Genomic DNA, 24983 nt, shown 5'->3' on the forward strand with positions numbered 1-24983 from the left:
AATCAACACAACGCTTTTGATTGGTTGATGTAGTGGTTGTCGATGGTGATGGAGAAGTAATCAAATAAAAACTTATTAAATTATTATAATCTGGGAAAAATACCCACTTTTAATAATTTGTATCAAAACCATGTTTGTTTAGAAAAACCTGGGTATTCGTACAATTTTCCATAGTTAGTTTATGAACTGATTGAGGACCCTCAAATAGTTTTTTTTTTTTGTGAAATGGAAAATTACTTATTTCTTATTTTATGCACAAAAATATTATTATAATTTCCTTAGGCTTTTACCATAGATTACTATAATATGAATATGTAGTTACGATTCATAATCTGAGTTTTTGGCGCTGGTATCATTTTATTGCACAGGTAAAATAGGTTTACAGATAATAAATGACGACATTCAGAAAACCGATTTCGGTAAAATAACGGTTTTTTCAGTATGTTTTTATATTAAAATTCTGCAATAATAGATCATAATACATTTTATTACGCCTTTTACTTAACAATAATGTATCAAGGTTCAAATTGTTAATAGATTTCCACTTTTTTTGATGAATTGTTACAGAAATATTATTCAAACATGTTTTCTAGAAGAACGATTGAGCTTTTAAGACATTAGACTAGAGTATATTTCTGTCAACTACGAACTCTTGCTGTTACGATTAACAAGGTAACTACTAAAATATAACTATTTATTTTCTGAAATACATAGCAAATTACCGAAAAATTACAAAGCGTGCACAACACTAGGGTGAATGTGAGAGAATGATAAAATGGTGCATTCGTCGCATAGAGTATAGTAAATAGATTGGGAATAGAGAACCCACTTCGATTTTTTTCTGCAACCTTCAAACGATTTTTGAAGCGCCATCTGGTATCGTCTGCCGAAACAAATTGTTTATGTGTGCGTACATCCCATTTCACACACATGTATACATCAGTATTGTCTACAGGTTATTCGTCATCTCGACAGACTAAACTCACCATTAAAGTGTCGAGTTGGTGAAACTCGAAATTTGTACATTTATCATGTCGTCAACTCGCCACTCAAGATTTTCATTCGTGTCCAGTTAGTGAAACTTAGATTTTATCACTTTTATGTTTTCGCCAACTGGATACATTGTGTCACAAACATCATCGGCCACTGAACGTCCATTTTGCAAACGTTTGAAACGCGAAAAGTTGATTCCCAAACTTGGCGAAAACATAAAAGTGATAAAATCTAAGTTTCACTAACTGGACACGAATTAAAATCTTGACGTGGCGAGTTGACGACATGATAAATGTACAAATTTTGAGTTTCACCAACTCGACACATTCGTGGTGAGTTTAGTGTGTCGAGATGACGAATAACCGTCTATAGATATTCTAGGGGAATTTGTTCATACGTACGTACTTACAAAATATAGCCACAGAATGTAGAAAATAGTTATTTATTGAAATATGGAAATACAACACAGATTACTACAACTCAACAGAACAACGTTATGTAGGAACATTTAGAAAGTACTTAGTAGGCGACCTGGAATTAAATAAAAATCATATTTACTTATGTTTATGTTTATTGTAATAAATTTGTGCTGAAAGTTTAGTTTCATCATCCTCATCACGATATTGGATTTTACCTGATAAAATTCGATTAATTGAGCGGCACCAACTATATACCAAAATATTTATTGTAATGTTTTCAAAAACATTTCTTAATTCTATCTTGTGGATATCGCAGGTGAAAGGATAATCCACAAATATGTCTAAAAACATTTTATCTTTTCTTTTAATTTAGTTTTGGCACATTCTTTTCAAAATTTCTACTACAATATTTTGTATGTCTTTAAAACTTTTCCGCCACTATATTGGGATACAACAGACAATGTTTTCCTTTTGTATATTCTTTTGCCCTTATATAACTATTTGATTTTAATTGACTGTCGCCAGTTAGTTCAGTTTTGCAGTGCCTGCATGATTTAGCAACTTTTTTAAAACATTTAGCCAGCACCCACCCACATACATAATTGGCCTGACCAGCATCAGCAGGCTCAGAATTTAAATTTATAAAAGGCACCTCAATTTCGTCATTTTCTTCTTGCTGAAATGGTAGAACCTCATTACTGGGAACATTAGAAGTGTTTTCTAAAAGTTTGTCTTCCAAAAAGAAACTCAATGTCTGAAGACAATCATTGTCATCATTTTCACAGTTAGCGTTAAGTGAATGGGGTGAGTTATAATTATTTAAAAGAAGTGATTTATAGGCACCTTCAAAGCTAATTGTGTTGGGTGCCGTATTCCTCACCCCAAAACTTCTAATGTTCCCAAAAAAATTTTCCAGTGGGTCCTGGTTAAAGTTTCTGGTCATCATTGTATCAAATAAATATTTTGGGATAATATTTTCCACAACTGTTGCATGCCCTCAATAGTACGTATAAAATTTTTATTGAAGGTACCGAACTCGTTTCAATTAATCTTATTTTATTTTCCTTTTCTTTTTTAACTTTAATAAATTTTATTGATTTTAATACCTTTTTGGCATTTTCCCATAATTCATGATGAGGAGAATTGTTTCTAACACCACATTTATACATTTTTCCATGTATCATATTAAATGAGCTTGAATTTAAGGAATCAAATAAATTGTCCATCATTTTGGTAAATGTAATTACTTGGCGGCACTCATTAGATAAATCGCCCCTAGCAGATAAATGTTCTGCAGCTGTAGCAACACTGCGGCTAAAAATTTGGGTTGCGTGTTTGACCTTCATTTTTTATTTTCTCCACATAAATATGTTCATCAGTTAGTTTCTGACATATTTTAATTCACCATGTAATTTGTCCGCTTCATAAATTTTCTGGTAATATTCCCATTTTATCGTCTTTTCAACCTTTTCTTCGAAGTCGAAATATTTTAAGTCCTTCGTAAGTAAATTGTTTCTTACCCTTTCAATAAATGAGGGACATCAAATAATGGGATAATTTTAGATTTCCTACTTCCATTACATCATGTCTCCATTCCTTATTTTCTTTTATGAATTTTATTCTACTATCTTCAATAATTTCATTCACTACACTGACATTTACTGTGCTTTGGTCGCACACTGTGCACAAAATATTAAGCCCTGTACCCTGAACATATTTAATGACTTTTATAGTCAAGGCTTTTAATTCTGCTTTGTTAACAGAATTTGTAAAAAAGTATGCAACAGGCTGTTTAAATTTTTCTTTAATCCTTTGACCATGTAAACTAAAACATGGTCAGCAATTTTACTACGCCAAGCGAATCCCTTTAATTTATCCTTAGATCCGTCGTAATGGATCTGCGGCGATATTGACATCTCGTCAAAAATAAGACAGCAGAGGCGATCTTCTGGACTTAATTCCTTCACAGTCTTTCTCATTTTTATGAATAAAAACTTATTTAGCCCCGACTCTATTTCAATTTTCGCAAGAAGCCTTTTTAATGATTTTATAGAGGGCAATGTAAAGTATTTATATAAAAGAGTATAACTCTTGGGACTCTTTTGTACATGGAGAGACAAAACTTTTTCCTTTAAAGTAAACCTCCGCCCACGAGCTCTCTTGTGAGTTTGGGTGTACTGCATGTTTGTGAATATTTTGCTGCAGTTGTCATATTTCTCGTTATTTTTTTTAAACAATTTGTATTGCTAATTTTATCAACGCTGGCTAATCTTTCTTTCAAACTACTACTCCGTTTACGTAACCGAATAATTTCGGTTTTTAAATTCTTCATTTGGAATCTTGAAATCTTTAATTCATTCTCCAGCGATGAAGTTGATTTCAGTTTTTCTGCAAAAAAAAAAAAACTTTTACTTTACTACTTTCCACACCCAGATAAAAAGTAGCCTATGTATAAACATTTTTTTTGGATATCTTATGGTATAAACTACATTGGCACTTACTTTTGTCTCCTTTAAGTTTCCGTCTTTGTTGTATACCATGTTTACTGCAATAATTATGTTCTGCTGCTATAACACACGCATTGGGAGGTGCAGCTGAAAATAAAATAATAATAATTCACCATTGTCATTGTAAACATCAAAATTACTAGTGTGAGTTACATGAGGATTATTAACCTAAATTGTCATTACAATAAATCAAGTTGAAGTGTGTTTGTAATGACTACACAACAGTTACATATTACTTAATGCAGTAATTAATTATGGTAGCTAGTTAAACATAATTTGAGAATGTAGGTAGCCAAGCGTTTACATACCAGTGATTATTTGCTTTGATGTAGAAGGCAGATCCCATATATTATGTTCAGGCATAGGAAGTTCAGTTGGTATATGTGGAGTTGCAGGAGGCATATGAGCATCTTGTGATGGAGCACCTGGAAATAGTAAAAACAAGTCTAAGATCCCACTAAACAACAACCTTCACCGAGTTGGTTAAGGGGTGAATGAACAGTATTTTATATCCAATTAAATATTACTATACTGCAAACAGGTGGCCTTAAAGGTATCTATGAAAAAATGAAATTTAAAAGCGTCGCCCCACCCAGAATACAAAGGGGCGGGATTCTCCATCGCGATTAGCTCCGGTACCCGCCTGGGGTATTATTACTCTATTTCGTAGTCGCATTAAATTATATTAGGAGCAATGTTTTAAAACTTAAGAAAAGAAAAGTTAAGAGGTGAAAGAGAGAAGGTGACTGCAGAGTACATATTTTAAAGTAATAAGATATATATTTTATCAGACACTGAAGAGAAGGTAAAGGGAAAGGGAAGGTTAGTTGGGAAGTTGGGACCGTTAGTTGGAAAGGGTTAGCCGAGGTGTTATGACTATATTTTCTGATGGTACCTCATGTTTACCAATTGGCACAGGGTCGTCTAGTTCTTACTGACTTCTTTAAGCGTTCATGCCTTCCCCCATCACGTCAAGGTGGCCCCATGGGGGGGGGGATTATTATTATAAAAAAAATGCAGTATTTAATTATGGCAGCTAGTTAAACATAATTTGAGAATGTAGGTAGCCAAGCATTTACGTACCAGTGACTATTTGCTTTGATGTAGAAGGCAGATTCCATATATTATGTTCAGGCATAGGAAGTTCAGTTGGTATATGTGGAGTTGCAGGAGGCATATGAGCATCTTGTGATGGAGCACCTGGAAATAGTAAAACAAGTCTAAGATCCCACTAAACAACAACCTTCACCGAGTTGGTTAAGGGGTGAATGAACTGCATTTTATATCCAATTAAATATTAATATACTGCAAACAGGTGGCCTAAAAGATTTCAGTTCAGTTTAATTGTGAATAATTAAGAATTTTGTTTTCTTAATGGCAATTTTAACTCAGTAGGTGGCATTGCGATCTAGTTCAAGAATAAAGATCTAAATCTTACCCTGAAGATGGAGAGTAGGAACAGCTATGTTATTTAAACGGTTGTTGCGATTCTTAAACTTGTCTGCAAAATGTATGTCACAGATGACTCGCTTTCTGTAAAATTTGATATCATCTGCAGTCTCCAGTTTTCCACCAACTATATTAACCCAGGCTTTGAATAACTCAGGATTCTTTTCTGGGTGTGGAAATTGATGTTGTGTCACACCTGAAAAATAAATTACAAAAATATGAAGTTTGTATGCTGATATTGTATAGTGTATGTATGAATGAATACCTATTACCTATGTATGTGTGCGCGTGTCTATCTATGTATGTCTATCTTATTAAATCATGTATCATTTCATATGGGATTCAGTAATAAATGGTTACTCGTAAGGAACTGTGTTTCTCTAAACGCCCAACCTTATAATTGACTGAGTTGGTATCTCCCGTGATGACAAGTTTATCCGGATGACTAGGAGCTTTCAGGAGCACGATTCTGGGGCCCGATTCTGTTAAGTTAATAATGTCAAAATTGAATAGAAATTGCATCGCAACAGCTTTTTTAACCATATCGGGCATTCTGTTACTAATATAAGACCAATCGTATTCCAACGACATTCGATTGGTTTGCGATTGGTCTGCCATTTTGGTCTATATTACCATAATATTCTTAGTCTATATTGCCATATTGCAATCGTAAATCATTTGCAGACAAAATGATTCATTATTGAATGACAGAAAGGATAAAACGTTTATTTCAAAGAAAAATTGCGCAGAATCCTGCCCTGCTAATTTTACTTTAGCGACATGCGATTCACATCCGACTGAGATCCAATCACGACTCAATTACGATTGAAGCGTATGTGGCATTCCACTATTTTTTCTTTTAAATAAACGTGTTTATCCTTTTCTGTGATTCAATAATGAATCATATTGTCTGCAAACGATTTACGATTGCAATATGGCAATATCATCATCCTCGAGCCTTTTCCCAACTATGTTGGGGTCGGCTTCCAGTCTAACCGGATTCGAATTATTCCCAACTAGCGACCCGCCCCGGCTTCGCACGGGTAACAGTATTTCTCCATTATTTAATAGATGTTATTATACATAAAAACCTTCTCATGAGTTACTCTATCTATTAAAAACCGCATCAAAATCCGTTGCGTAGTTTTAAAGATTTGAGCGTTCATAGGGACATACAACATGACACATGACAGAAAAAGCGACTTTGTTTTATACTATGTAGTAATAGTCCCTCTAGCTGTCCTCGGGGTGATAGCGGAATTGTCTTCCAGTTATCACCGGGGTGACAATTTGTGCCGACTGTTCCTTTGAAAACTGACTAGAGGGGACAAATGGAAGTCTATTTCTCAGTTGTCACCGGGGTGACATTTGCTACGGTTCCTTCTTCCTTCCAAAGAAAAAATGTAATTACCATAGATTTCAGGTTTTTATTTATTATGCTACATAGAATCTTCCAAAGAAAAAAATGTAATTATCATAGATTTCAGGTTTTATTTCTTATAACAAACAACATTGTGTTTCCTTTAATAGGTACATCACATATTATTAATTTCTATTAACACCAATCGTTTTCTTAATTTTATTTAATTTAACAAGATTACAAACTGTGTTACAAATAAGCATGCGACTAATAAGCACTTTTAACTTAACCATTAGTGATTATCTGTGATTAGTATTAATTAAAGTTATCTGTGATTGTGCCTATTATAGGAAACATAATGTTGTTTTGTTTTTATAGTAGTATTAACTACTATAAAAAATCGATTTTGTAAGCCTGTTGACATTGTGTTAGTTAAAATAATAATATATATATTTTTATGTGATTCTATGTAACATAATAAATAAAAACCTGAAATCTATGGTAATTACATTTTTCTTAGGAAGGAAGAAGGAAATCACCCCGTGACAACTGAGAAATAGACTTCCCATTTGTCCCTCTAGTCAGTTTTCAAAGGAACAGTCGGCACAAATTGTCAGTGATAACTGGAAGACAATCCCACATAGAGGGACTATTGGGAATAATTCCGGATTCAGCTGAGTACCAGTGCTGTACAAGGAGCGACTGCCTATCTGACCTCCTCAACCCAGCTACCCGGCAACCCGATACCTTGGTTAGACTGGTGTCAGACTTACTGGCTTCTGACTACCCGTAACGACTGCCAAGGATGTTAAATGATAGCCGGGACCTACAGTTTAACGTGCCATCCGAAACACAGTCATTGGTTTCTAAGATATACTTAGAAAGTACATACAAACTTAGAAAAGTTGCATGGGTACTTGCCTGACCTGGAATCGAACCCACGCCCTCATACTTGTGAGGTTGGCTCTTTACCCACTAGGCCACCACGACTTTGAGGCAATATGGCAATATAGACTAAGAATAATATGGTAATATGTACCTATAAACCAAAACGGCAGACCAATAGCAACCAATCGAATGTCGTTGGAATACGATTGGTCTTATAAATATTAGTAGCAGAATGCCCGAAATGGTTAAAACTGATATTGCGATTTAATTTCTATTCAATTTTGATATTAATAACTTAATGATACTATTAACAGAATCGGGCCCTAGGTACTATGAACTTGATAAAGAAAGCACTTACCCGGGTTGTGTGAACATCCCAATTCGCACCGCCTCGGCATGATTATATGCACTCAAACAAGCGTCTCTAATCGCTAATAACACAATAACAGTGTCTATTTCACAAATATCACAAAAGGCGTCTTTATCGCAAATAATACTAAACACTAATGGCGTCTTTTCGCAAGTTATGTGAAACAATGAAACAGAGGAGCACAGCTCAACTCACTCACTAATTCACCGAAAACACAGCGGATGAGTAAAACTCAAATCAACGCAAGTCAACAGCAGAAAACACTTAAATGGACGAAAACTTAACACACAAATTGTATGTACTGTACTCGCCATTAAAATTCAAATTCTAACTTCAGCATTGGCAGTTGGCACGGTTTATTGCCAACCAAAAAAATAATTATAGAAAAATAATTTATGTATATAAAATAGTGTACAGATTTAATAAAAATAATTGATAGATTTCCTACGTAATACTAATATATAAAATAATTTTTAGATTTCAATAATTTTAGTGATATTTTATGGAAGTTAATTTTTGATTAAAGAGCCATCTATTATCACTTGAAGATATTAAATACTTTAGGAAGAGGATTGCAGATGGCGCTTTTCTAAATTTTTTACCGAAATCTAGTCAAGTACGGCAGTGACCAGCCCCTGATTCGTCGATCAAACCGGGCCACACATCCGAAGCCAGAAATTAAATTAACATCCACCATTTTGTTTATTTTCGCGAAAATAAGTCTTTTCCCGGATACGTTGTAGAATATTCCTGTTTTACCGCTATACGACAGAGTGATCTACTTAATCTGGCAATGATTATAAGATTAGGAATGTGCTATTAGCGTTCCTATCTATTATCGGGCCCTTGTGTTGAAATTTGCAGACATCGGCCGCGCCGCTAGTAAACACTCTTTGAAAATTAACAGCATAACGTTGAAGACAAGTAAAAACCCAAACACGCAGGGCACCCGAGTTGATGAGAAAGGTTCGGATAATCACCAAGTTCAAAGGGAGCAATCCCCTAGCGTTAGAGGTACGTGAAGTGCAGTAATCGGAGTTCGGACGTCATAAGTGCGAATAAGCTGTGTGCGTACAGTCTGTTCTTATGGTGGAATATTTGTTCAGGAAATAACCAAGAGTAGTGGGCGAGAGTCCCCCGTGGCGCGCCCGGCTAACATGAACCACACGCCTGCACCGGACAGGCAGCAGCAGCACGACTCTAATGTGAACCAGGTGGAGGAGATGGAGACTCAAGATGGTTAGTCATGTCACAATATTTACATTGTAATCAACTGCCTCTCCCACACATTGCCCAGGTAACACCTAAATACACCGCATACGAAACCATTACTCATCATAGTTTTATTTTAGAATCGCTTATTACGTTAATTTGTAAGTGTTATTGAACTTAAAGTTAAATAGATTATGCTACATAACCTCAAATTGTATTGAATAAGTTGACATTGTTAATTTGTTGTATCTGTTTTGTCAAATGATAATCATCAGTATAAAACCATGATAAAAATGTGTACTTGAATGTTCACTTATTAGATTTAGAGTGTAGCTTTCTTTGTTTCAAAAGTGCAAGTCGTTGTCTTGAGAGTGAAACGAAAATATCTAATTATAGAATATCTTTGTCTTAAATGTATGTTTGATGTAAGTAATTTTATTGAATTTAGTAATAGCTAATTTAATCAGTTACTGTTTGTGTTTGTCATAGTGTCTGAAAACAGTTTATTTTTAATACATTGTGTAGTTTGTGTATTTATGTATTTGCCTCAGTGTGTTTAATGTCAATGTGATCTTTTCATGCATGTCATAGTGTGTATCATTGCCAACTTTTAGGAGTTAGTTAACAACATGAAAATAAACAAAACTGTCAAGTGAGGAAACTCGTGTTCATATGTTACAGACTAAAAGAATAATATTGATTATCATTTTTATCACACTAGCTGCTAGATAAGCCTGTTAAATGTGTTCATGCTTATTCATTGATTAGTTTAAAGGGTTTTAGATATACTTTTTAGACATTGTCACCTATTACAAATGTCATTTTATTGTATTTAAGACTTCATTAAAATTAATTTAGCTGCTTTTTTTGCAAATTTATATACAGATGAAGTTATCCTACAAATATTCTGAAGGCAGAACTGTGTTTGGACATATGTAGCACTTTTATGCAATAACTGCTGAATGTTTTTTTCTGAAACTTGGCAGTAGTATACCTAGCTGAGATATCAGAATACCACAAAGTACCTTGGGTTGTGGGTGCAACCCCAGAGAGAAGCTACTTACCACAAGAGGACTATGGGTTGCAATACTTCATACAATTTTGGTGAATTATATGCAGTATTTAGGTTGTTGGTGGGTGGGTGTGTCATGAAAATTTAATGTATGCCTGTCTATTGTCTAGCTGTATTTGTTACATGTCTAGCTTTTTGTGAATATGACTAGCTTTGTTATAAATAATCAAACACATTTGATTAATAATTAAAACACAAATAGAGCACCCCACTTGCAAAAGTTTTATAAGCTGATCTGTGTTGTCACAAAAAAGGCTCTATGAAGAAACCTGGCTGAAATTAATATTTTTCTTTCTTCTAATGCATTGTCAAAGTGACAACAACTGTCAAAATTCATATCTGTAAAACAATGGACAGATTTGTTTCTCCTGAATAGTTGCTGTGTTCTATTTTAATTGTTAAGTTTACTTTAGTGTGTTGTTAATCCAAATCAAGTAGAGGTAACATGTATTTTTACTCTCTTTATGTTGTATCATTGTTATTTAATTGCTAGTAATAAAAAATCACGATAAACAAGTACACTTCATCCAAATCATGACACATTGTTATTACTTCTATACTTTTAAGACTAGATACTGAATTTCACTCACCCACAGAAGTTGATATCATGTGTATTGATTACAAGATATAGTATCTTAGAAGTAAATAATTCAATGTCAAACATTGTATGAATCATGTGTTGACTGGAGCTTGGTACTAATGTAGCTATCTTTGTTCTCTTGCAGTGGAAACTGTAGACACTGTCACTGACAAGACTTGGGAGGACGATCTTATGAAAGGTCCTAACGGCGAGGTAGTCATGGGAGAAGTCATGAAGAATCAGGAAACCACATCATCAGACATGCCGGTGAGTAATATGGACAGTTGAGTCAAAACAAAAGGCAAATTGAAATCTTACAAAACATCATGACCAAGCTCAATTGAACCAGATAATGTTTTTGAAAATTTTTATAGAATAGCAGACTGATATGATGCAGATAGTAGATAGAATTATTTACATTGCTTTGTCACTGTAAAGCTTGACTTGGAATGCTAGATTCTTTGTCAAAAGGCCCTAACTCTAGTTTAAAAGTATCAAACTGTCCAAAAGACAATTGTGAGTTCCACAATGTCATTTCTGTCTCCATTTTCTACTTCCCTTATTTGAAAACCAAATCACTAAGTGTAGGAGACAGAATAGTGCATTTGAATCTCATAGTATCTACAGGGTCTGATAAACAGAGATTGGGTTCTAATTTATCAGATAATACTAGTATCACGAATTCGCGTGTTGCTGTATAAGTAATGTGCGAATATTTACGATTCTTGTATAACATTTAAGGCCATTTGAATGCTAGAGTGGTTATTACGAAGTGAACATGTATCCTGTTAATAACACATACGTCGCATCTGTATGATGGTATTAGATGATCCATTTGAAAGATAGTATCGTACATTCGCGCCATTAGAGTCCATCTGTGTATTCATATATCTTTTGTTATGACTTCGAACTGCCTTTCTTAATAACTCGTATATTATGACCTCATATTTGCTGAAATTCATGATAAACAGTTTTTCAGAAAGTTTGTTATTCATTTGCATATAACCAGACATACAAGTTGAGATTAGATTCAGCAGGATGTTTACCTTCCCACAGCTGGCCTGTCTCGATGCCGAAATGGAGGACGACGAGGCGCGATCAGAAACGACATTCCGTTTCACGGTACAGAACTTCAGGAATTTGAAAGATTCTGTGTTGTCGCCGGCGTGTTTCGTCCGGAATCTTCCGTGGAAGATCATGGTGATGCCCCGGCAAGCTCCGTCCCCCGACCGGCAACAACAGAAGTCGCTCGGGTTCTTCCTCCAGTGTAATGGGGAGAGCGAGTCTTCCAGTTGGTCATGCTATGCTATGGCAGAACTCAGACTTATCTCCCACAAGCCAGATACTGAGCCTTTCTTCAGGAAGATCCAGCACTTGTTTTATAGGTTTGTTGTTACTTTTTCTGTTCTAAGTATTCAATTGCATATATCAAGTAGTTATGGATTGTTTGGTATTGTATCTTATGTCTATTTGTAATATCTCCAGTAAAGAGAACGATTGGGGTTTCTCCCACTTCATGGCATGGAACGACGTTTTGGATCCCGAAAAGGGTTACATAAAAGACGACGCAATCACGTTGGAGGTCCACGTGACCGCTGAGGCGCCGCACGGTGTCTCTTGGGACTCGAAGAAACATACCGGCTATGTCGGTAAGTCTTGTGTAACATATCACGGAACTTTTCATTTCATTATACACTTTAAGACTTTCTATGGCTTTGAATGACGTGCATGCTTCTCAAATGGCTGCTTCAATTTTATACGCGACCTTGCGGCGTTTAGTGCTCTTAAGAGCTTGAAAGCTGTAATAGCCCTATATAACAGTTCATTGAATCTGGTCTTAAATTTCTATGGAAGCCTTTATTTTTATATGGAAGGGTAGGTGGTACTGCGTCGTATCTCGTCTCGAAGATACGATTTTCTAAGAAATAAACAATTTCTTCGTGTAAACATTCGCCCTTCCACGTGGGCGCGAAAAGCGTGGTAGTTGCTCTTATAAACTATCTGTAAACAAGTCTGCAAGTTTTTTTTTTAATTTGTTTATTTCAGGTCTCAAGAATCAAGGCGCGACGTGTTACATGAACTCCTTGTTACAAACATTGTATTTCACAAATCAACTACGTAAGGCCGTTTATAAAATGCCAACAGAATCTGACGACAGTACCAGGTAAATGGCTGATTTTGTAATCTATCCTACGTATCTATTACTTAGAGTGAAACTTTGTAGATTATCCTGGCTAATGTCTATCGAAGGCCATGCTGATAAATTGGAAAAACGCAAAATAATTTCTCAATTTTGGCAATTCGAAATCATGGATGCGTCATTTTCGATTTTCGATAAATACAGAAAACAAAATATCTGATGATTTGCATTTCTTTATTTCCTAGGTCGGTGGCTTTGGCATTGCAAAGAGTTTTCTATGAACTACAATTTTCTGATAAACCAGTGGGCACAAAGAAACTAACAAAGAGTTTTGGTTGGGAGACATTGGATTCTTTTATGCAACATGATGTTCAAGAATTTCTTAGGGTAAGTTCTAAGCTTACTCATACTTTGATTGCTCAATTTGATGTTATTTATAGATGCTTATTAATTTCGTCACTATTAGCTTCAAACAGCCATAAAATCACAGACTTGGCAGCATTTCAGTGTTGTCACAATTTCCTTTGACAAAGTGGAAATCACAAGGCAAATTAATTCCAGGTATTGCTAGATAAACTGGAGAGTAAAATGAAGGGGACTTGCGTGGAGGGAACGGTTCCGCGTCTGTTTGAGGGCAAGATGACCTCATATATCAAGTGTAAGAACGTCAACGTGTCCAGTACGCGCGTCGAAACCTTCTACGATATACAGCTTAATATTAAGGGGAAGAAGAATAGTGAGTATACAATGCACTTATGTATTTCTTTTGATAGTAATAGTAGCGTGCTTTAAAACAAGTAGCAAAATAAGATTGAAATTAAAAGTGCGTGTCATTGAGTAATTATTAATATCATTTATAGCCTGGTATAGCATAAACTAGTAAAGATAAGAGTAAGATAAAGTACGCAAAATATATAATCAACATCACTAGTTTAATATAACAAACGAAAATGGAAGTACCACTGTTTTATTTACACAAACTAAGCATCCTACCCATTTTATTCCAGTCGACGAGTCGTTCAAAGACTACATCAGTACGGAGACTCTAGATGGCGAGAACAAGTACGACGCGGGGGAACATGGTCTCCAAGAGGCGGAGAAAGGCGTGATCTTCGCTTCGTTCCCGCCGGTGCTGCATCTACACCTCATGAGGTTCCAGTATGACCCCATCACGGATAGCTCTGTCAAGTTTAATGATAGGTAAGTGAAGTACCTATTCATGTGAATCTTCTCATTGAATAGCCAGGGTAGAGATGATCCAGCTTTGTATTTAAATGTTATCTTAAAAGGTTTGAAATGTTATTGAAAATAATTTCTGGATTTGGTTCAGTAGTTCCAGAGAGTTGTAAAAAGTCAAAAAATTTCATCATCTTTATGATTGTGCAAGAGCTGTATGATTAATTTCCAAGTTCAATTGACATATGAATTCCTCTCAACACTAATTTCAAGGATACATAACAAACCCATTTTTCTTGATCCTCCAACCTATATATCTACTTTCATGACCTCTCGTACAACCCGCAGGTTCGAGTTCTACGAGCACATCAACTTGGACGCATATCTTCAAGAGAAGCCGGAGACGCCAGCAGATTACACGTTACACGCGGTGCTGGTACACTCGGGAGATAATCACGGAGGTCACTATGTGGTCTTCATCAACCCTAAGGGCGACGGGAAGGTGAGATATAATTTCTAATAATGAAATTAAGGTTATTGGTCGTGTTTGAGGATCTGAAGCTTAGAAAGACGCGACATGGACTAATTATGGAACCTGGATCTCATTTTAGAGGTGGTCGGAATCCAGAAATTCGACAGTCTCACTCTAGGGATATTGGTTTGCCTGTGGAAGTCAGGACGGTAGTTGCTATGTGTAAAACAATGGTACTCTCTTGCAACTTTCAGACTGGATGCCGATTCCAACGTAGTTGGACCGAGCCTTGGCAAATTATGTCAAGTAAACTGTCCTTAAATAGGTGCTAACACATGAACAAGTGGCTGCATCCTTCCAATTTAATGCTTCCACAATATAGATCATATAAGTACTGAATAAAATCTCTTTTTGTTATACAGTGGTGCAAGTTCGACGACGATGTAGTGTCCCGCTGCACGAAGCAGGAAGCCATCGAGTACAACTACGGCGGCCACGACGAGGACATGGCGTTGACCGTGCGCCATTGCACCAACGCTTACATGTTGGTTTATATTAGGTAAGTTCTTAATCGAAAACTTTTTGCATTTGTATTCGTTCACGTGAAATTCAGTAGTGTTTTTGCTGTTCAAGCGTAATAGTCACGTATTGAACTTTGCATGTACGAGAACCGTACGAATAAGCTTAAACTGTGACATTTGTAAGATAAAATTTGTATGTTGGTTTTCAGGGATTCACAGTTGAAGACTGTCTTGCAAGAGGTCACTCAGGCTGACATTCCTACAGAGTTGAGCGAAAGGCTCGCTGAAGAAAAGAGGATTGAAACTGTAAGTAACCTTTCTAAAACATTTGATTGACCCTTCTTTCAGAAGTCCAGACTTCAGAATGATATAGTTTATAGTTGTCATCTCTTGAATTTCTGCCTAAAAAGTGGTACAGGATAAAAAGGCATTCGATTTCAATAACACTCTAAATAATCCCAACTTTCTCCCCCAGATCCGTCGCAAAGAGCGCAACGAAGCCCATTTATACATGAACGTGAACGTAGTACTGGAAGAAGCCTTCGACGGTCACCAGGGCAATGACCTGTACGACCCCGAGCGGGCGCACTACCGCGTGTTCCGCGTCCGCAAGCAGGCCACCGTCGCCGACCTCATGGAGATGCTGGCTGAGAACTTCAAGTACCCGCTCAAGCAGCTCAGGCCCTGGCCCTTCAGTGCACGCTCTAACCAGGTGAGGGGATTGTAGCTTATGTGGGGCCAAGGCCCGCCAGGACTGCGGGATTATTCGAAAGAGTTGCCGCCGCGGCCCTGGTACATAAAAAGTCTACGACGGAACATGATGGATTTTTAGTCAGTACAAGTCCTCACCGCTGCTAACCCACAGCGGGAGGGAGATCTTTTGATGAATTTTGCCATTATTAAAAAAAAACAGGGTTTATTTTTAATCGTATATGCAGATTGCTCTTATACAACATACAACCCACCCCTCTTCAAATGTATTAAAAAAATCTGTCAGGTTTTTTCCCCAGACTGTTTTAGACCAACCTAAAGAAGTGTTAACATCAACAAAATTTCTCCAACAGACCTGCAGACCGACTTGCCTAGACATCGTCAACGATCAACACAAGACCGTGGCCGATGTCTCCGAAAACATGAACCCTTGGAACATATTCCTAGAGATGTTACCTCCCGACTCCGGCTTCAGTGCACTACCGACCTTCGACAAGGAAAATGACGTTGTACTGTTCTTCAAGTTTTACGACCCGAAACAGAAGCGCATTCATTATTGTGGACACCACTACTTGCCGATTGCCAGCAAGCCCGCTGATCTTATACCGATACTCAATAAGCGTGCAGGTTAGTGTTCGATTTAATCTTCTTCTTGGCGAGTCGATGGCAACTTAAATTTTGGAGGCCCAATATTTCGCTACGAATACGGCATTGTCAGTAGCGTTATAAAGGTCATCCACTATGCAGCTGTCGGGGCATAGTGGGCAGCACAGAAGATGCCGCATGGTTTGTGGTATGGCACCACATTTTGGCACATCATTCGATTTAATGAATATCGATTATCGAATTATGGTTGATGTTTCTGTTGCTTTGAAGGAACTTATTCTGTTCTCGTGCCATGACGAGATATGACTACTTTATATGGAGATATATTACTTCGCCATTTATATAGTATTCTGCATAGAAAGCCTGTGCTTTTTGATCACAATTTAAATAAGCACGAAGTATCAGTAATAATAAGAAAGCAGTTTGTCATTGTCCTTTAGAATTTTGAATAGTCTAGGTATCTAAACATAAGACAGGTTATTTAAATCTATCATTATCTATGTTATTAAATATGATTCTGCCGATAGAGTCAATGAGTTTGTTGAACTTGAAAGCAATGAATATTAATTTCGTATTTACATAATATTGCCATACATGACGCTATTTGATGTTGGTAATGACAATTTTAACATCATTCTGTATACAAAATGCATTTCAACGTAACTTTTTTACGTTAAACTCGGTGTTTTCCGTGGTTTCATCTACGTCTTGTGGAAACTAATTTCCTCTTATAGTTATCGGCGGATACTATACGGATATTGAGCTCTCGGCGGAAGAGTGGGGATCGCTTTGCGCACTGTACATATAAAGCAATAAACCAATAAATCGCTTCTGCGCAGGTGAAGGTCAGGGCTCAATATCCGTGCCGATAACTATACTGGATAAAATATAGCCTTTTTTACCTGGGGATAGTGTGGCTTCCCAAGAGTGAAAGTTTCGGACCCTTTTTCCTCTTAATAATTTAGCATAGATTTGGGTTCAATTTTAACTAACGTATTTTTTCGCTCTAGGTTTCCCTCCTGATACTCCACTTGTCTTATATGAAGAGATCAAACCTGACTTTGTTGAGAAGATCAACAACTACAGTGAGCCGCTTGAAAAGGTATTATTTATCAGTTTTATCCTATCAAACCATTCACTAGTTGTAAGCTTCTACTCTACAAATATCTTCCCAAGTAAATATGTATTTAGATGAGTCTTAACTTCCATATAAGAGATCATAAAGTATATATTTCTGTAACCTTGTGACTAATAAGAATAGTTTTGGTTGATTCCATGTTAAATTATATAAATGTCTCCTAGAACTTGATTAGGAATAAAATAGTGTAATGTTATGACCGATTTTAGTTCTAGTTTGATCCCACATTCAGGTATTGCTGGCTCAGGTATAGTATTTATAAGTAATTAATTATTTATTATCATTTATCATACTGCGTTACTTCAAATGGCACTGTTCAGACCTTAAAACCAGTTATTTATTTTATTCAACAATGTTATTGTTTAATCCAGAGATTTTTTCTTCCACTTACGAAAATAAATTCTTCCTTAACATTCCATAGGATTACGTCATCCGTGCTTATAACCTAAGCGCTTGTGCGTAATAATAAATAAAATACTTCGAACTCGAGGTCACGAAGCTTGAAGCTTATTAATTTTATTTTGCGAGTATCACATAACATCTGGCTCTTACTTGCTAATTGGCCATTCCCAATATTCTTAGTATCTATTGATTTGCTTGCTAGACGTAGAATTTTGACATTATTTTAATGTCCAATTCCTATTAGTAGTAAGTAAAACAATAGATAGATAAAATATTGGGAACGGCTGTTATGTAATATTTTGAGTATGAATATGATATGTCCTATTTGTGCAGACTCTCCGTGTAAAATACCTTACTAGTACTCTTAAATAACACACGAAAGTCCAATGCACTACATAGTTGGGCAAATGCTAGACATAATGTCAATTCGCTCTCTGAACAGTGCTGTAATATTTATCATTTGTATGTATCAGCTAGTCCTCATAATTCCCTCAATTAAAGTCATTCCCATACACCAGCTTATTTGATTAATTTTTAAGCTACTTGAGTGACTCACGTTCATGGATATGTTTACCACAGGATAACCACGTAGACACAGGTCTTAAAATAAATTATATGCGATATATTATCGGGCAATAATGTTTGCTTTTTTCGTTTGAAATTGGAGCGTGTTTCGTGTCCTGTGCTATATATGATCCATGGTCAATATTTTGATCACGAGCAGACCATACACACTGCCTCATTATTCTGGTTTACTTGTATCACCACTTGCGTCAGCTCTCCATAGGATTGTGTCGTATATCAACATGCGTTAATTTGGCACCAAAAATATTAGTGTGTATTGGACTTTAGAAAGCTTTGAATTAGTTTCAAACTGAGCCCAAAACAATAAAAATGGTTACCATAAATATTTTAGATATGTAGATTGCTTTTTAGTATACAGTCTTCTATTTCAAGGAAGAAGAAGAGAGTATACACTTAAAAAGTAAAAGTACCATTTTAATTTGTTGGTTTGAGCCCAGGATGAGATACACAACAATTCAAGCTTGCTAAGATTAAATATTCACTAAGACTAGTATGGCTTCAACAAAGTAGTTAACATAATCAATATGCGCAGTCATTATGCATATCTAAAAACCCCGTGGGAAAATGTTCCTATTGTATACTCAATTAGAGAGCTCAATAGACATTGAAGCATTTTGAATTAAGAATAAAAAAACATAATTATTATTGATTTTTTCCCCTGCCTTATATAAAAAAAGCATTTTAAATTAAAAAAAAACAATTGTTATTGGTTGTTTCGCTGTCATATACAAAAAAAAAAAAACATAAACATGTAGTTTGTAATGAGGTCACATATGAAATGAGGTAGCATATCCCACGCATATTGTTATACGCCACAAACTACGGAGGGAGGGCATAAGGCGGGCTACCCTCGGGTTGAGTCGTGTGCACGCGGCCAGGTATTGGACGAGCTGATGGACGGCGACATCATTGTGTTCGAGCGCGCCGACCATCGACACGAGGACTTGGAGCTGCCCACCTGCCAGGACTACTTCAAGTACATATTCTACAAGGTCGAAGTGCAGTTTGTCGATAAGACTGTGCCTAATGATCCTGGGTGAGCGTTTGTTATTTACGTGCTTATTTAGATACTCCTTTTGTTCCCTTGCTTTTATAGAAAACTCCTACCTCTTCATATGCAGGATGTGGTGCTGGAGACACCACGTCATACAACTTAATCTATTCTGTTGATGAAAATTTAAGCCAATAGAAACTCCTGGCCGGTTACGCCTGGCGAAGCCCCTTGAAATAATCGAATTCTATCATAATTATCAATTCTACATCTGTTTTCTATAGGTTTCGAAAGAAAAGGGTCTCGCAAAGTAAGCGGGTGGTCATGGAAGTCCCAATAGATTCCATGCTTAACCAGAGCTAATGCTGGTAGCATTAGCTCTGGTTCTTCTAATGTTGCAATCTTTTTTCAAAGGTTTACAATGGAGCTGTCGATGCAGATGCGCTATGATCAGATGGCGCGGGCGGTAGGACAGCGGCTCAATGTCGACCCCTACTTAATACAGTTCTTCAAGTGTCAAAAGTTAGTATTTTTGATTAAATTATTTGTATTAATCTGGCATTAATGTGTTTTAATAAGTATTTCGTGAAAAAATCATGATGAAGACTTTGGGGAGCCGCCTACGTCCGCTAATAGGTCGCCGATTTTTTAGGAGAAAAATAGAACACTCCAGAAAATCATTGTCAGAATGTCCTACAAAAAATCGGCCCTATTATTTGTCATACAAAAAGTCTTACGTGGGTAGGAAGCCTTAACAAATATGTGCAAAGATTAGTTTAAGAAAAAGGCGGCGTGGTGTGATCAACTATGTATAAATTTGTTGCAGCTACAAGGATACCCCGGGACTTCCACTGAGATACTCATACGACGGAATACTTAAAGATTTGCTAGTGTACTGTAAACCAAAGTGCCCTAAGAAGTTGTTCTACCAGATATTATCTATTAAAGTTAATGAATTGGATAACAAGAAACAGTTTAAATGTTTATGGGTAAGAAATATTACATTTTTGATTTAAATAAGTTTACTAAGAAGAACATAGCTATAAGTTCTGTAAATCTTTTTCAGGTTGGTCCAAATTATAAAGAAGATAAGGAATTAATTTTATATCCAAACAAAGGAGGTAAGGTGTCAGACATCTTACAAGAGGCAGCTAAAGTTGTTGAAATGTCGCCCGATGGTTCTGGAACGTGAGTACAATACCACATTTATATTTAATACTATATTTATATAAAGAAAGTTTCAGACGCTTCTGAAGTGAGAAGAATTAGAAACAAATATTTATCTTCTGGTTGATTCTCATATTTTTACTCGAGGGAACTCTTTCCTGTATCCAGATACAATATAGTCACTAGTCATATATCCTCCACATATGAATTGTAGCTTTTAGTTACATAGTTTCGGTGCCTTCATTGCATAAAATGAAGTGTAAATAGCATGGTTTAAAATGTGTGTTCAGGTTAAGGATCGTGGAGGTGTCGTGTCACAAAGTATTACCGGGCCCCGATCCTGAGCTGACGCTGGACCAGGTCACCATATCACCGCCCAGACTCTACAGAATAGAGGAGATACCCAGAGATGAGCTCAATTTGCAGGTAAAGTTCACAAAAAATATAGTAGAGTAGAATATAAAGTGTTTTGACTAGTAAGAAAAGTAATTAGCTTATCAGATGTCTTAACGTCCCCGCCGGGGCTGCGGGATTGTTCGAAAGGGTTACTGTCCCATGGTACATAAAGTGGCTTAAGAATGAATATGATGGGTTTTAGTCAGTAAAAGTCTGACACTCCTTCACGCTGCTAACCCACAGCGGGAGGGGTCGTTTGATAAAAATGTCATAACGTGAAATTAATTCGAATGGACAGATTTTTTTAAATACTTTTCGTATCTCAAAGAAGGCTGCTTTATTTTCGACGCTATAATATAATGAGCGAGTTAAATAAAATTTCTAAATATTTAAAATTCTTTTCTTTGTACATTCCAGGAGGACGAGATAATAGTGCCGTGCGCACATTTCCACAAGCAGGTGTACGCGACGTTCGGCATCCCCTTCTACGCGCGCGTCAAGCACAACGAGCCCTTCCAGGCCGTCAAGGACCGCCTGCAGAAGAAGCTCGACATACCCGACAAGGAGTGGGAAAAGGTAAACATTATCATATTTTTCTAATGATTTGTAATGCATTTTTTCCCCATCTTTATTTTTAAATAATCGTTTCTTTCGTTTCTCTTTCAGTACAATTTCGCTATAGTGACAAATGGCAGACCTAACTACATAAGTGAAGGAGCGACAATAAACATTTACGACTTCAGGCCAAGTAGTAACGCGAGTGAGTATCAAGCCCGCTTGTAAATTCCTGTCATGTTTTGGAACAATAAACTTTCAGTTTTAGTCAAAATTCTATGTTACAATAGAGCCAATCCTCAAAAGAATGTGTGCTAAAATTTAATCTAGATCTGTCCCTTCCAGACGCGACGGCCCGGCCGTGGCTGGGGCTGGAGCACATCAACAAGACGCCCAAGCGGTCCCGCGTCAACTGCCTAGAGAAGGCCATCAAGATATACAACTGAGCCGCCGCCTCGCTCGCAGCCGCGCGATAGTACCACACACACATACATATTATACTTAATCATTTCCTACTCTGGACCACTCCATAATTTATTTGGCTTCTTCGTTTATCCATGAACTTTATTCAATATGTGTATTGCTCGTGCAGTGTTACTATCGTCCGGATACGCAACAAATAATAGCTTTATCTACTTATTACGTGCATCGCTAACACCAATTTGACTTCCTTTATCACCCTATTTATTCTACGTAGGAAACTGATTCTGAACGTTATGTGTAACAGACACTGAGGCCACAGATTAGTCCTGCTAGAAAATTGCTTTTATGATAATTTGGAATTAAAGCTTTGTTTGGCCGTCGAGTAATTGTGTTAGCGTCGACATCGAAGCAGGAGACGTCTCGCTGGTAAAGTGACACAATCGAGTATTATCCATCATATTTGTTCATGTATAGCGTTATAATTTACTTTCTATCGGTGGCATTAGTAAGTTTTATGGTTATAAATCACGTTCATATTTTAAATATTTAATTGTAATTTAACAGTAAATAAATTAAATCAACGTGACCGACGATTGAAACTCAATGCAGGGGCATGGTCACGTAGTGTAGCTTCGTAGTAGAGTGCATGTATCGGTAAAATCTATGTTTATTTGTATCGTACGGACAGTACGCTCCAGCGATTCCAAGGCTCTGTGTCTAACACACCTTCTGTAACCAGTGAGTGAATCACGTGGCCTCCTACATCAAGTTATGTCCACTGCTGTTTGATTATGTTTAATGTACTGAGGCCGGTCTGCGAGCGCGGCCGAGGCGGCGTAGTGTCGCGAGTCGGCCGGAGACTCGGCCTCGCTCGCCGGCGGTATTCGGGGTGATTCGGCAATGTAAAGCATTTTCACTGAATATACAAGACAACTATGTTTAGACATGAATTTGAATAGTAATAAAATGTGCCTCTGTGTGTTGACGCTTGTTTGATTAACTATATTAACAAACTAGTGTAATATAAAGAAGTATTTACAGTTAAATTAAAATCGGCTTGCTGATCGTTCGTTATTATGACAGTAAAGTTTTCAGAAGCTTGTAATGTTAAAAACTATTTTATTATAAATGTTGAACATAGTAATCGAGTTTGAATGAAATGCATGATAGTAATAGTATAATATTCGAAGGTATAAAATACAGCCAATTAAATATAATTCTTAGTGACATTCATTTTCAACAATAGATGTATTTGGTGATAAACGATATACGCTTACATATATCCAACACTAATTAATTTTATATCACTTTACAAGATAAATAAATTAGCTTGACGATAGTAACTTTCTTAGACTGCTCAAAATCATACTGTTTTGCGTCATGGGTATTTGATGTCAAACAACCATGATTGGCAAGTGAATTTGAATGTTTATTGTTTTAAAAAAGAATAATTTTGTATCTACAATGACGGTATTGTGATAATAAATATTAGTGAAGCCTGTACATAGCTAATGCACATACCTTAACAAACGACAATCATTGTGGTGGTTTGTGCTTTTCTATTAAAAATGTTTAAAAAGACACTCGCTAAAACTCATGTGTAATCTGATTTTATAGAAATTATTGGAGTATATTATATACGGAATTTTAAAATGTTTTATTGATTGTCGAATTGCCAACACCCGGGTGTATGTTTGAGGCAAAGACGATATCAATTAGTATACAATAGACCAGCAAGATGGCGTAGCGTTTAGCGGCCTCAAGTGTACACTAGGTTTAATTGCACATAATAGATTTAACGTTAGCACTGTATTGTTAATTCTGGCTAAAAGCGTCCGAGCGATCTAAAGCGAAGCGGTCTACGTGTTACTATTTTATTATTGGTTGAATCAGAATCTTTCATTTTAGAAGATCATTGTAAAATTATATTTTGTGGAAAACTTTACTTTTTGCATGTTTCGTAAAAAGTGTAAGATGTAGATAACAATATGTCGTAAGGTGTAACACTCGGCGACTTGAGATAATATTGCTTATTATTGTTACATTAAGTGAAATTACACTGGTTTTCCACAAAGTATAACTTTATGTAATGTTACTATTTAATTTTTTACTTGACCTGCCAGAGATATGTTACGTTTAAATAAATGATTATGTCGAAATTATGTATATATATGATGTAATAAATTAAGAAAAAAATACAATAAGTTTTCGTAAAGATGCCTTAGACGTTTTAAGACATTTTTAATGGTTTGAAATGATAATGCTTAATTTAATTTATACCCTTTTTTAGTTATTATTTCGTGTCTGGAGAACGTTATTCCGCATCTCGAGAATATTATATAGATTGACTAAACGAGTGAGAGCGATGTCCCCGCGTGTAGATTGTTTTCTTTCTAATGTTTCTATTCAACTCGTTAATTTTTATGTTAACAATGTGTGTTGGTTGCGCTATTTTCATTAACATGGTTTGAGGTACTTTGAAAGATCTTAGCAACATAGTGGCTTAGTAGCTGATACGTGCCGATGATAATAAAATGTGGCAAATGGGATTATAATCTATTAGTTGTTTCACCTATTGAGCTATCTTACAAGGTTCGAACCCGTTGCGTAGGCGAGTCTGTATACAGCTTGTGCAAACATTGAAAGTACTCCAATGTTTGTTATGTTGGATTTGAATGTTTCACTGAATATAATCCTATATTTGTTTTATTTGGTTTGTTTTGTAAGTCTCCCTTGATTGAGGATGTACCTCCTCCATCAGTCCAGTTTGAAACCTAAAATTCCAAAGGTACTGCTTCTTAATTTTCATGAGAATCGTGCTTTATGAAACAAGGTTACATTATTTTAATA

At 36.2% G+C, this 24983-nt stretch overlaps 2 protein-coding genes across 12 annotated transcripts; one reads left to right on the forward strand and one right to left on the reverse strand.

Moving 5' to 3' along the window:
* Window positions 1-3529: 3529 nt before the first annotated feature.
* On the reverse strand, window positions 3530-8611 carry LOC135118098 (uncharacterized). Of its 3 annotated transcripts, XM_064039142.1 has the most exons (6): window positions 7975-8611; window positions 5358-5564; window positions 5003-5119; window positions 4228-4344; window positions 3914-4006; window positions 3530-3800 (listed from the first exon to the last, which is right to left on the reverse strand). In XM_064039142.1, the coding sequence occupies exons 1-6, from the start codon at window positions 8012-8014 to the stop codon at window positions 3544-3546; spliced, it is 831 nt and encodes a 276-aa protein (XP_063895212.1). In that variant the 5' UTR covers window positions 8015-8611; the 3' UTR covers window positions 3530-3543. The 3 variants fall into 3 exon arrangements, with proteins under 3 accessions (XP_063895212.1, XP_063895213.1, XP_063895219.1); XM_064039143.1 differs by lacking the exon at window positions 7975-8611 and having other exon boundaries at window positions 5358-6073; XM_064039149.1 differs by lacking the exon at window positions 3530-3800 and having other exon boundaries at window positions 3914-4344.
* Window positions 8612-8859: 248 nt separating this feature from the next.
* LOC135116600 (ubiquitin carboxyl-terminal hydrolase 7-like) lies at window positions 8860-24842 on the forward strand. Of its 9 annotated transcripts, none has more exons than XM_064039109.1 (23): window positions 8860-9000; window positions 9093-9225; window positions 10996-11117; window positions 11907-12235; window positions 12336-12499; window positions 12897-13014; window positions 13236-13377; window positions 13552-13726; window positions 13998-14190; window positions 14515-14668; window positions 15061-15197; window positions 15369-15465; window positions 15635-15871; window positions 16224-16497; window positions 17487-17578; window positions 19420-19637; window positions 20007-20114; window positions 20416-20581; window positions 20659-20780; window positions 21050-21185; window positions 21573-21731; window positions 21822-21915; window positions 22041-24842. In XM_064039109.1, the coding sequence occupies exons 1-23, from the start codon at window positions 8944-8946 to the stop codon at window positions 22154-22156; spliced, it is 3543 nt and encodes a 1180-aa protein (XP_063895179.1). In that variant the 5' UTR covers window positions 8860-8943; the 3' UTR covers window positions 22157-24842. The 9 variants fall into 9 exon arrangements, with proteins under 9 accessions (XP_063895179.1, XP_063895182.1, XP_063895181.1 ...); XM_064039112.1 differs by having other exon boundaries at window positions 22056-24842; XM_064039111.1 differs by having other exon boundaries at window positions 20419-20581.
* Window positions 24843-24983: the final 141 nt, after the last annotated feature.

The sequence above is a fragment of the Helicoverpa armigera genome, chromosome 2 (genome assembly GCF_030705265.1).
Source record: "Helicoverpa armigera isolate CAAS_96S chromosome 2, ASM3070526v1, whole genome shotgun sequence".
Lineage (NCBI taxonomy): Eukaryota > Metazoa > Arthropoda > Insecta > Lepidoptera > Noctuidae > Helicoverpa > Helicoverpa armigera.

Excerpts from the sequence above, each read along its gene's own strand:
- LOC135118098 (XM_064039142.1), bottom strand. The coding sequence starts at position 8,014 with ATGCCGAGGCGGTGCGAATTGGGATGTTCACACAACCCGG. Across the intron at positions 4,345-5,002 it reads ATCAAAGCAAATAGTCACTG|GTGCTCCATCACAAGATGCT; the intron begins GTACGTAAATGC and ends TACTATTTCCAG. Across the intron at positions 4,007-4,227 it reads ATCAAAGCAAATAATCACTG|CTGCACCTCCCAATGCGTGT; the intron begins GTATGTAAACGC and ends TTTTATTTTCAG.
- LOC135116600 (XM_064039109.1), top strand. The coding sequence starts at position 8,944 with ATGAGAAAGGTTCGGATAATCACCAAGTTCAAAGGGAGCAATCCCCTA. Across the intron at positions 13,378-13,551 it reads ATGTTCAAGAATTTCTTAGG|GTATTGCTAGATAAACTGGA; the intron begins GTAAGTTCTAAG and ends AATTAATTCCAG. Across the intron at positions 14,669-15,060 it reads ACCCTAAGGGCGACGGGAAG|TGGTGCAAGTTCGACGACGA; the intron begins GTGAGATATAAT and ends TTTGTTATACAG.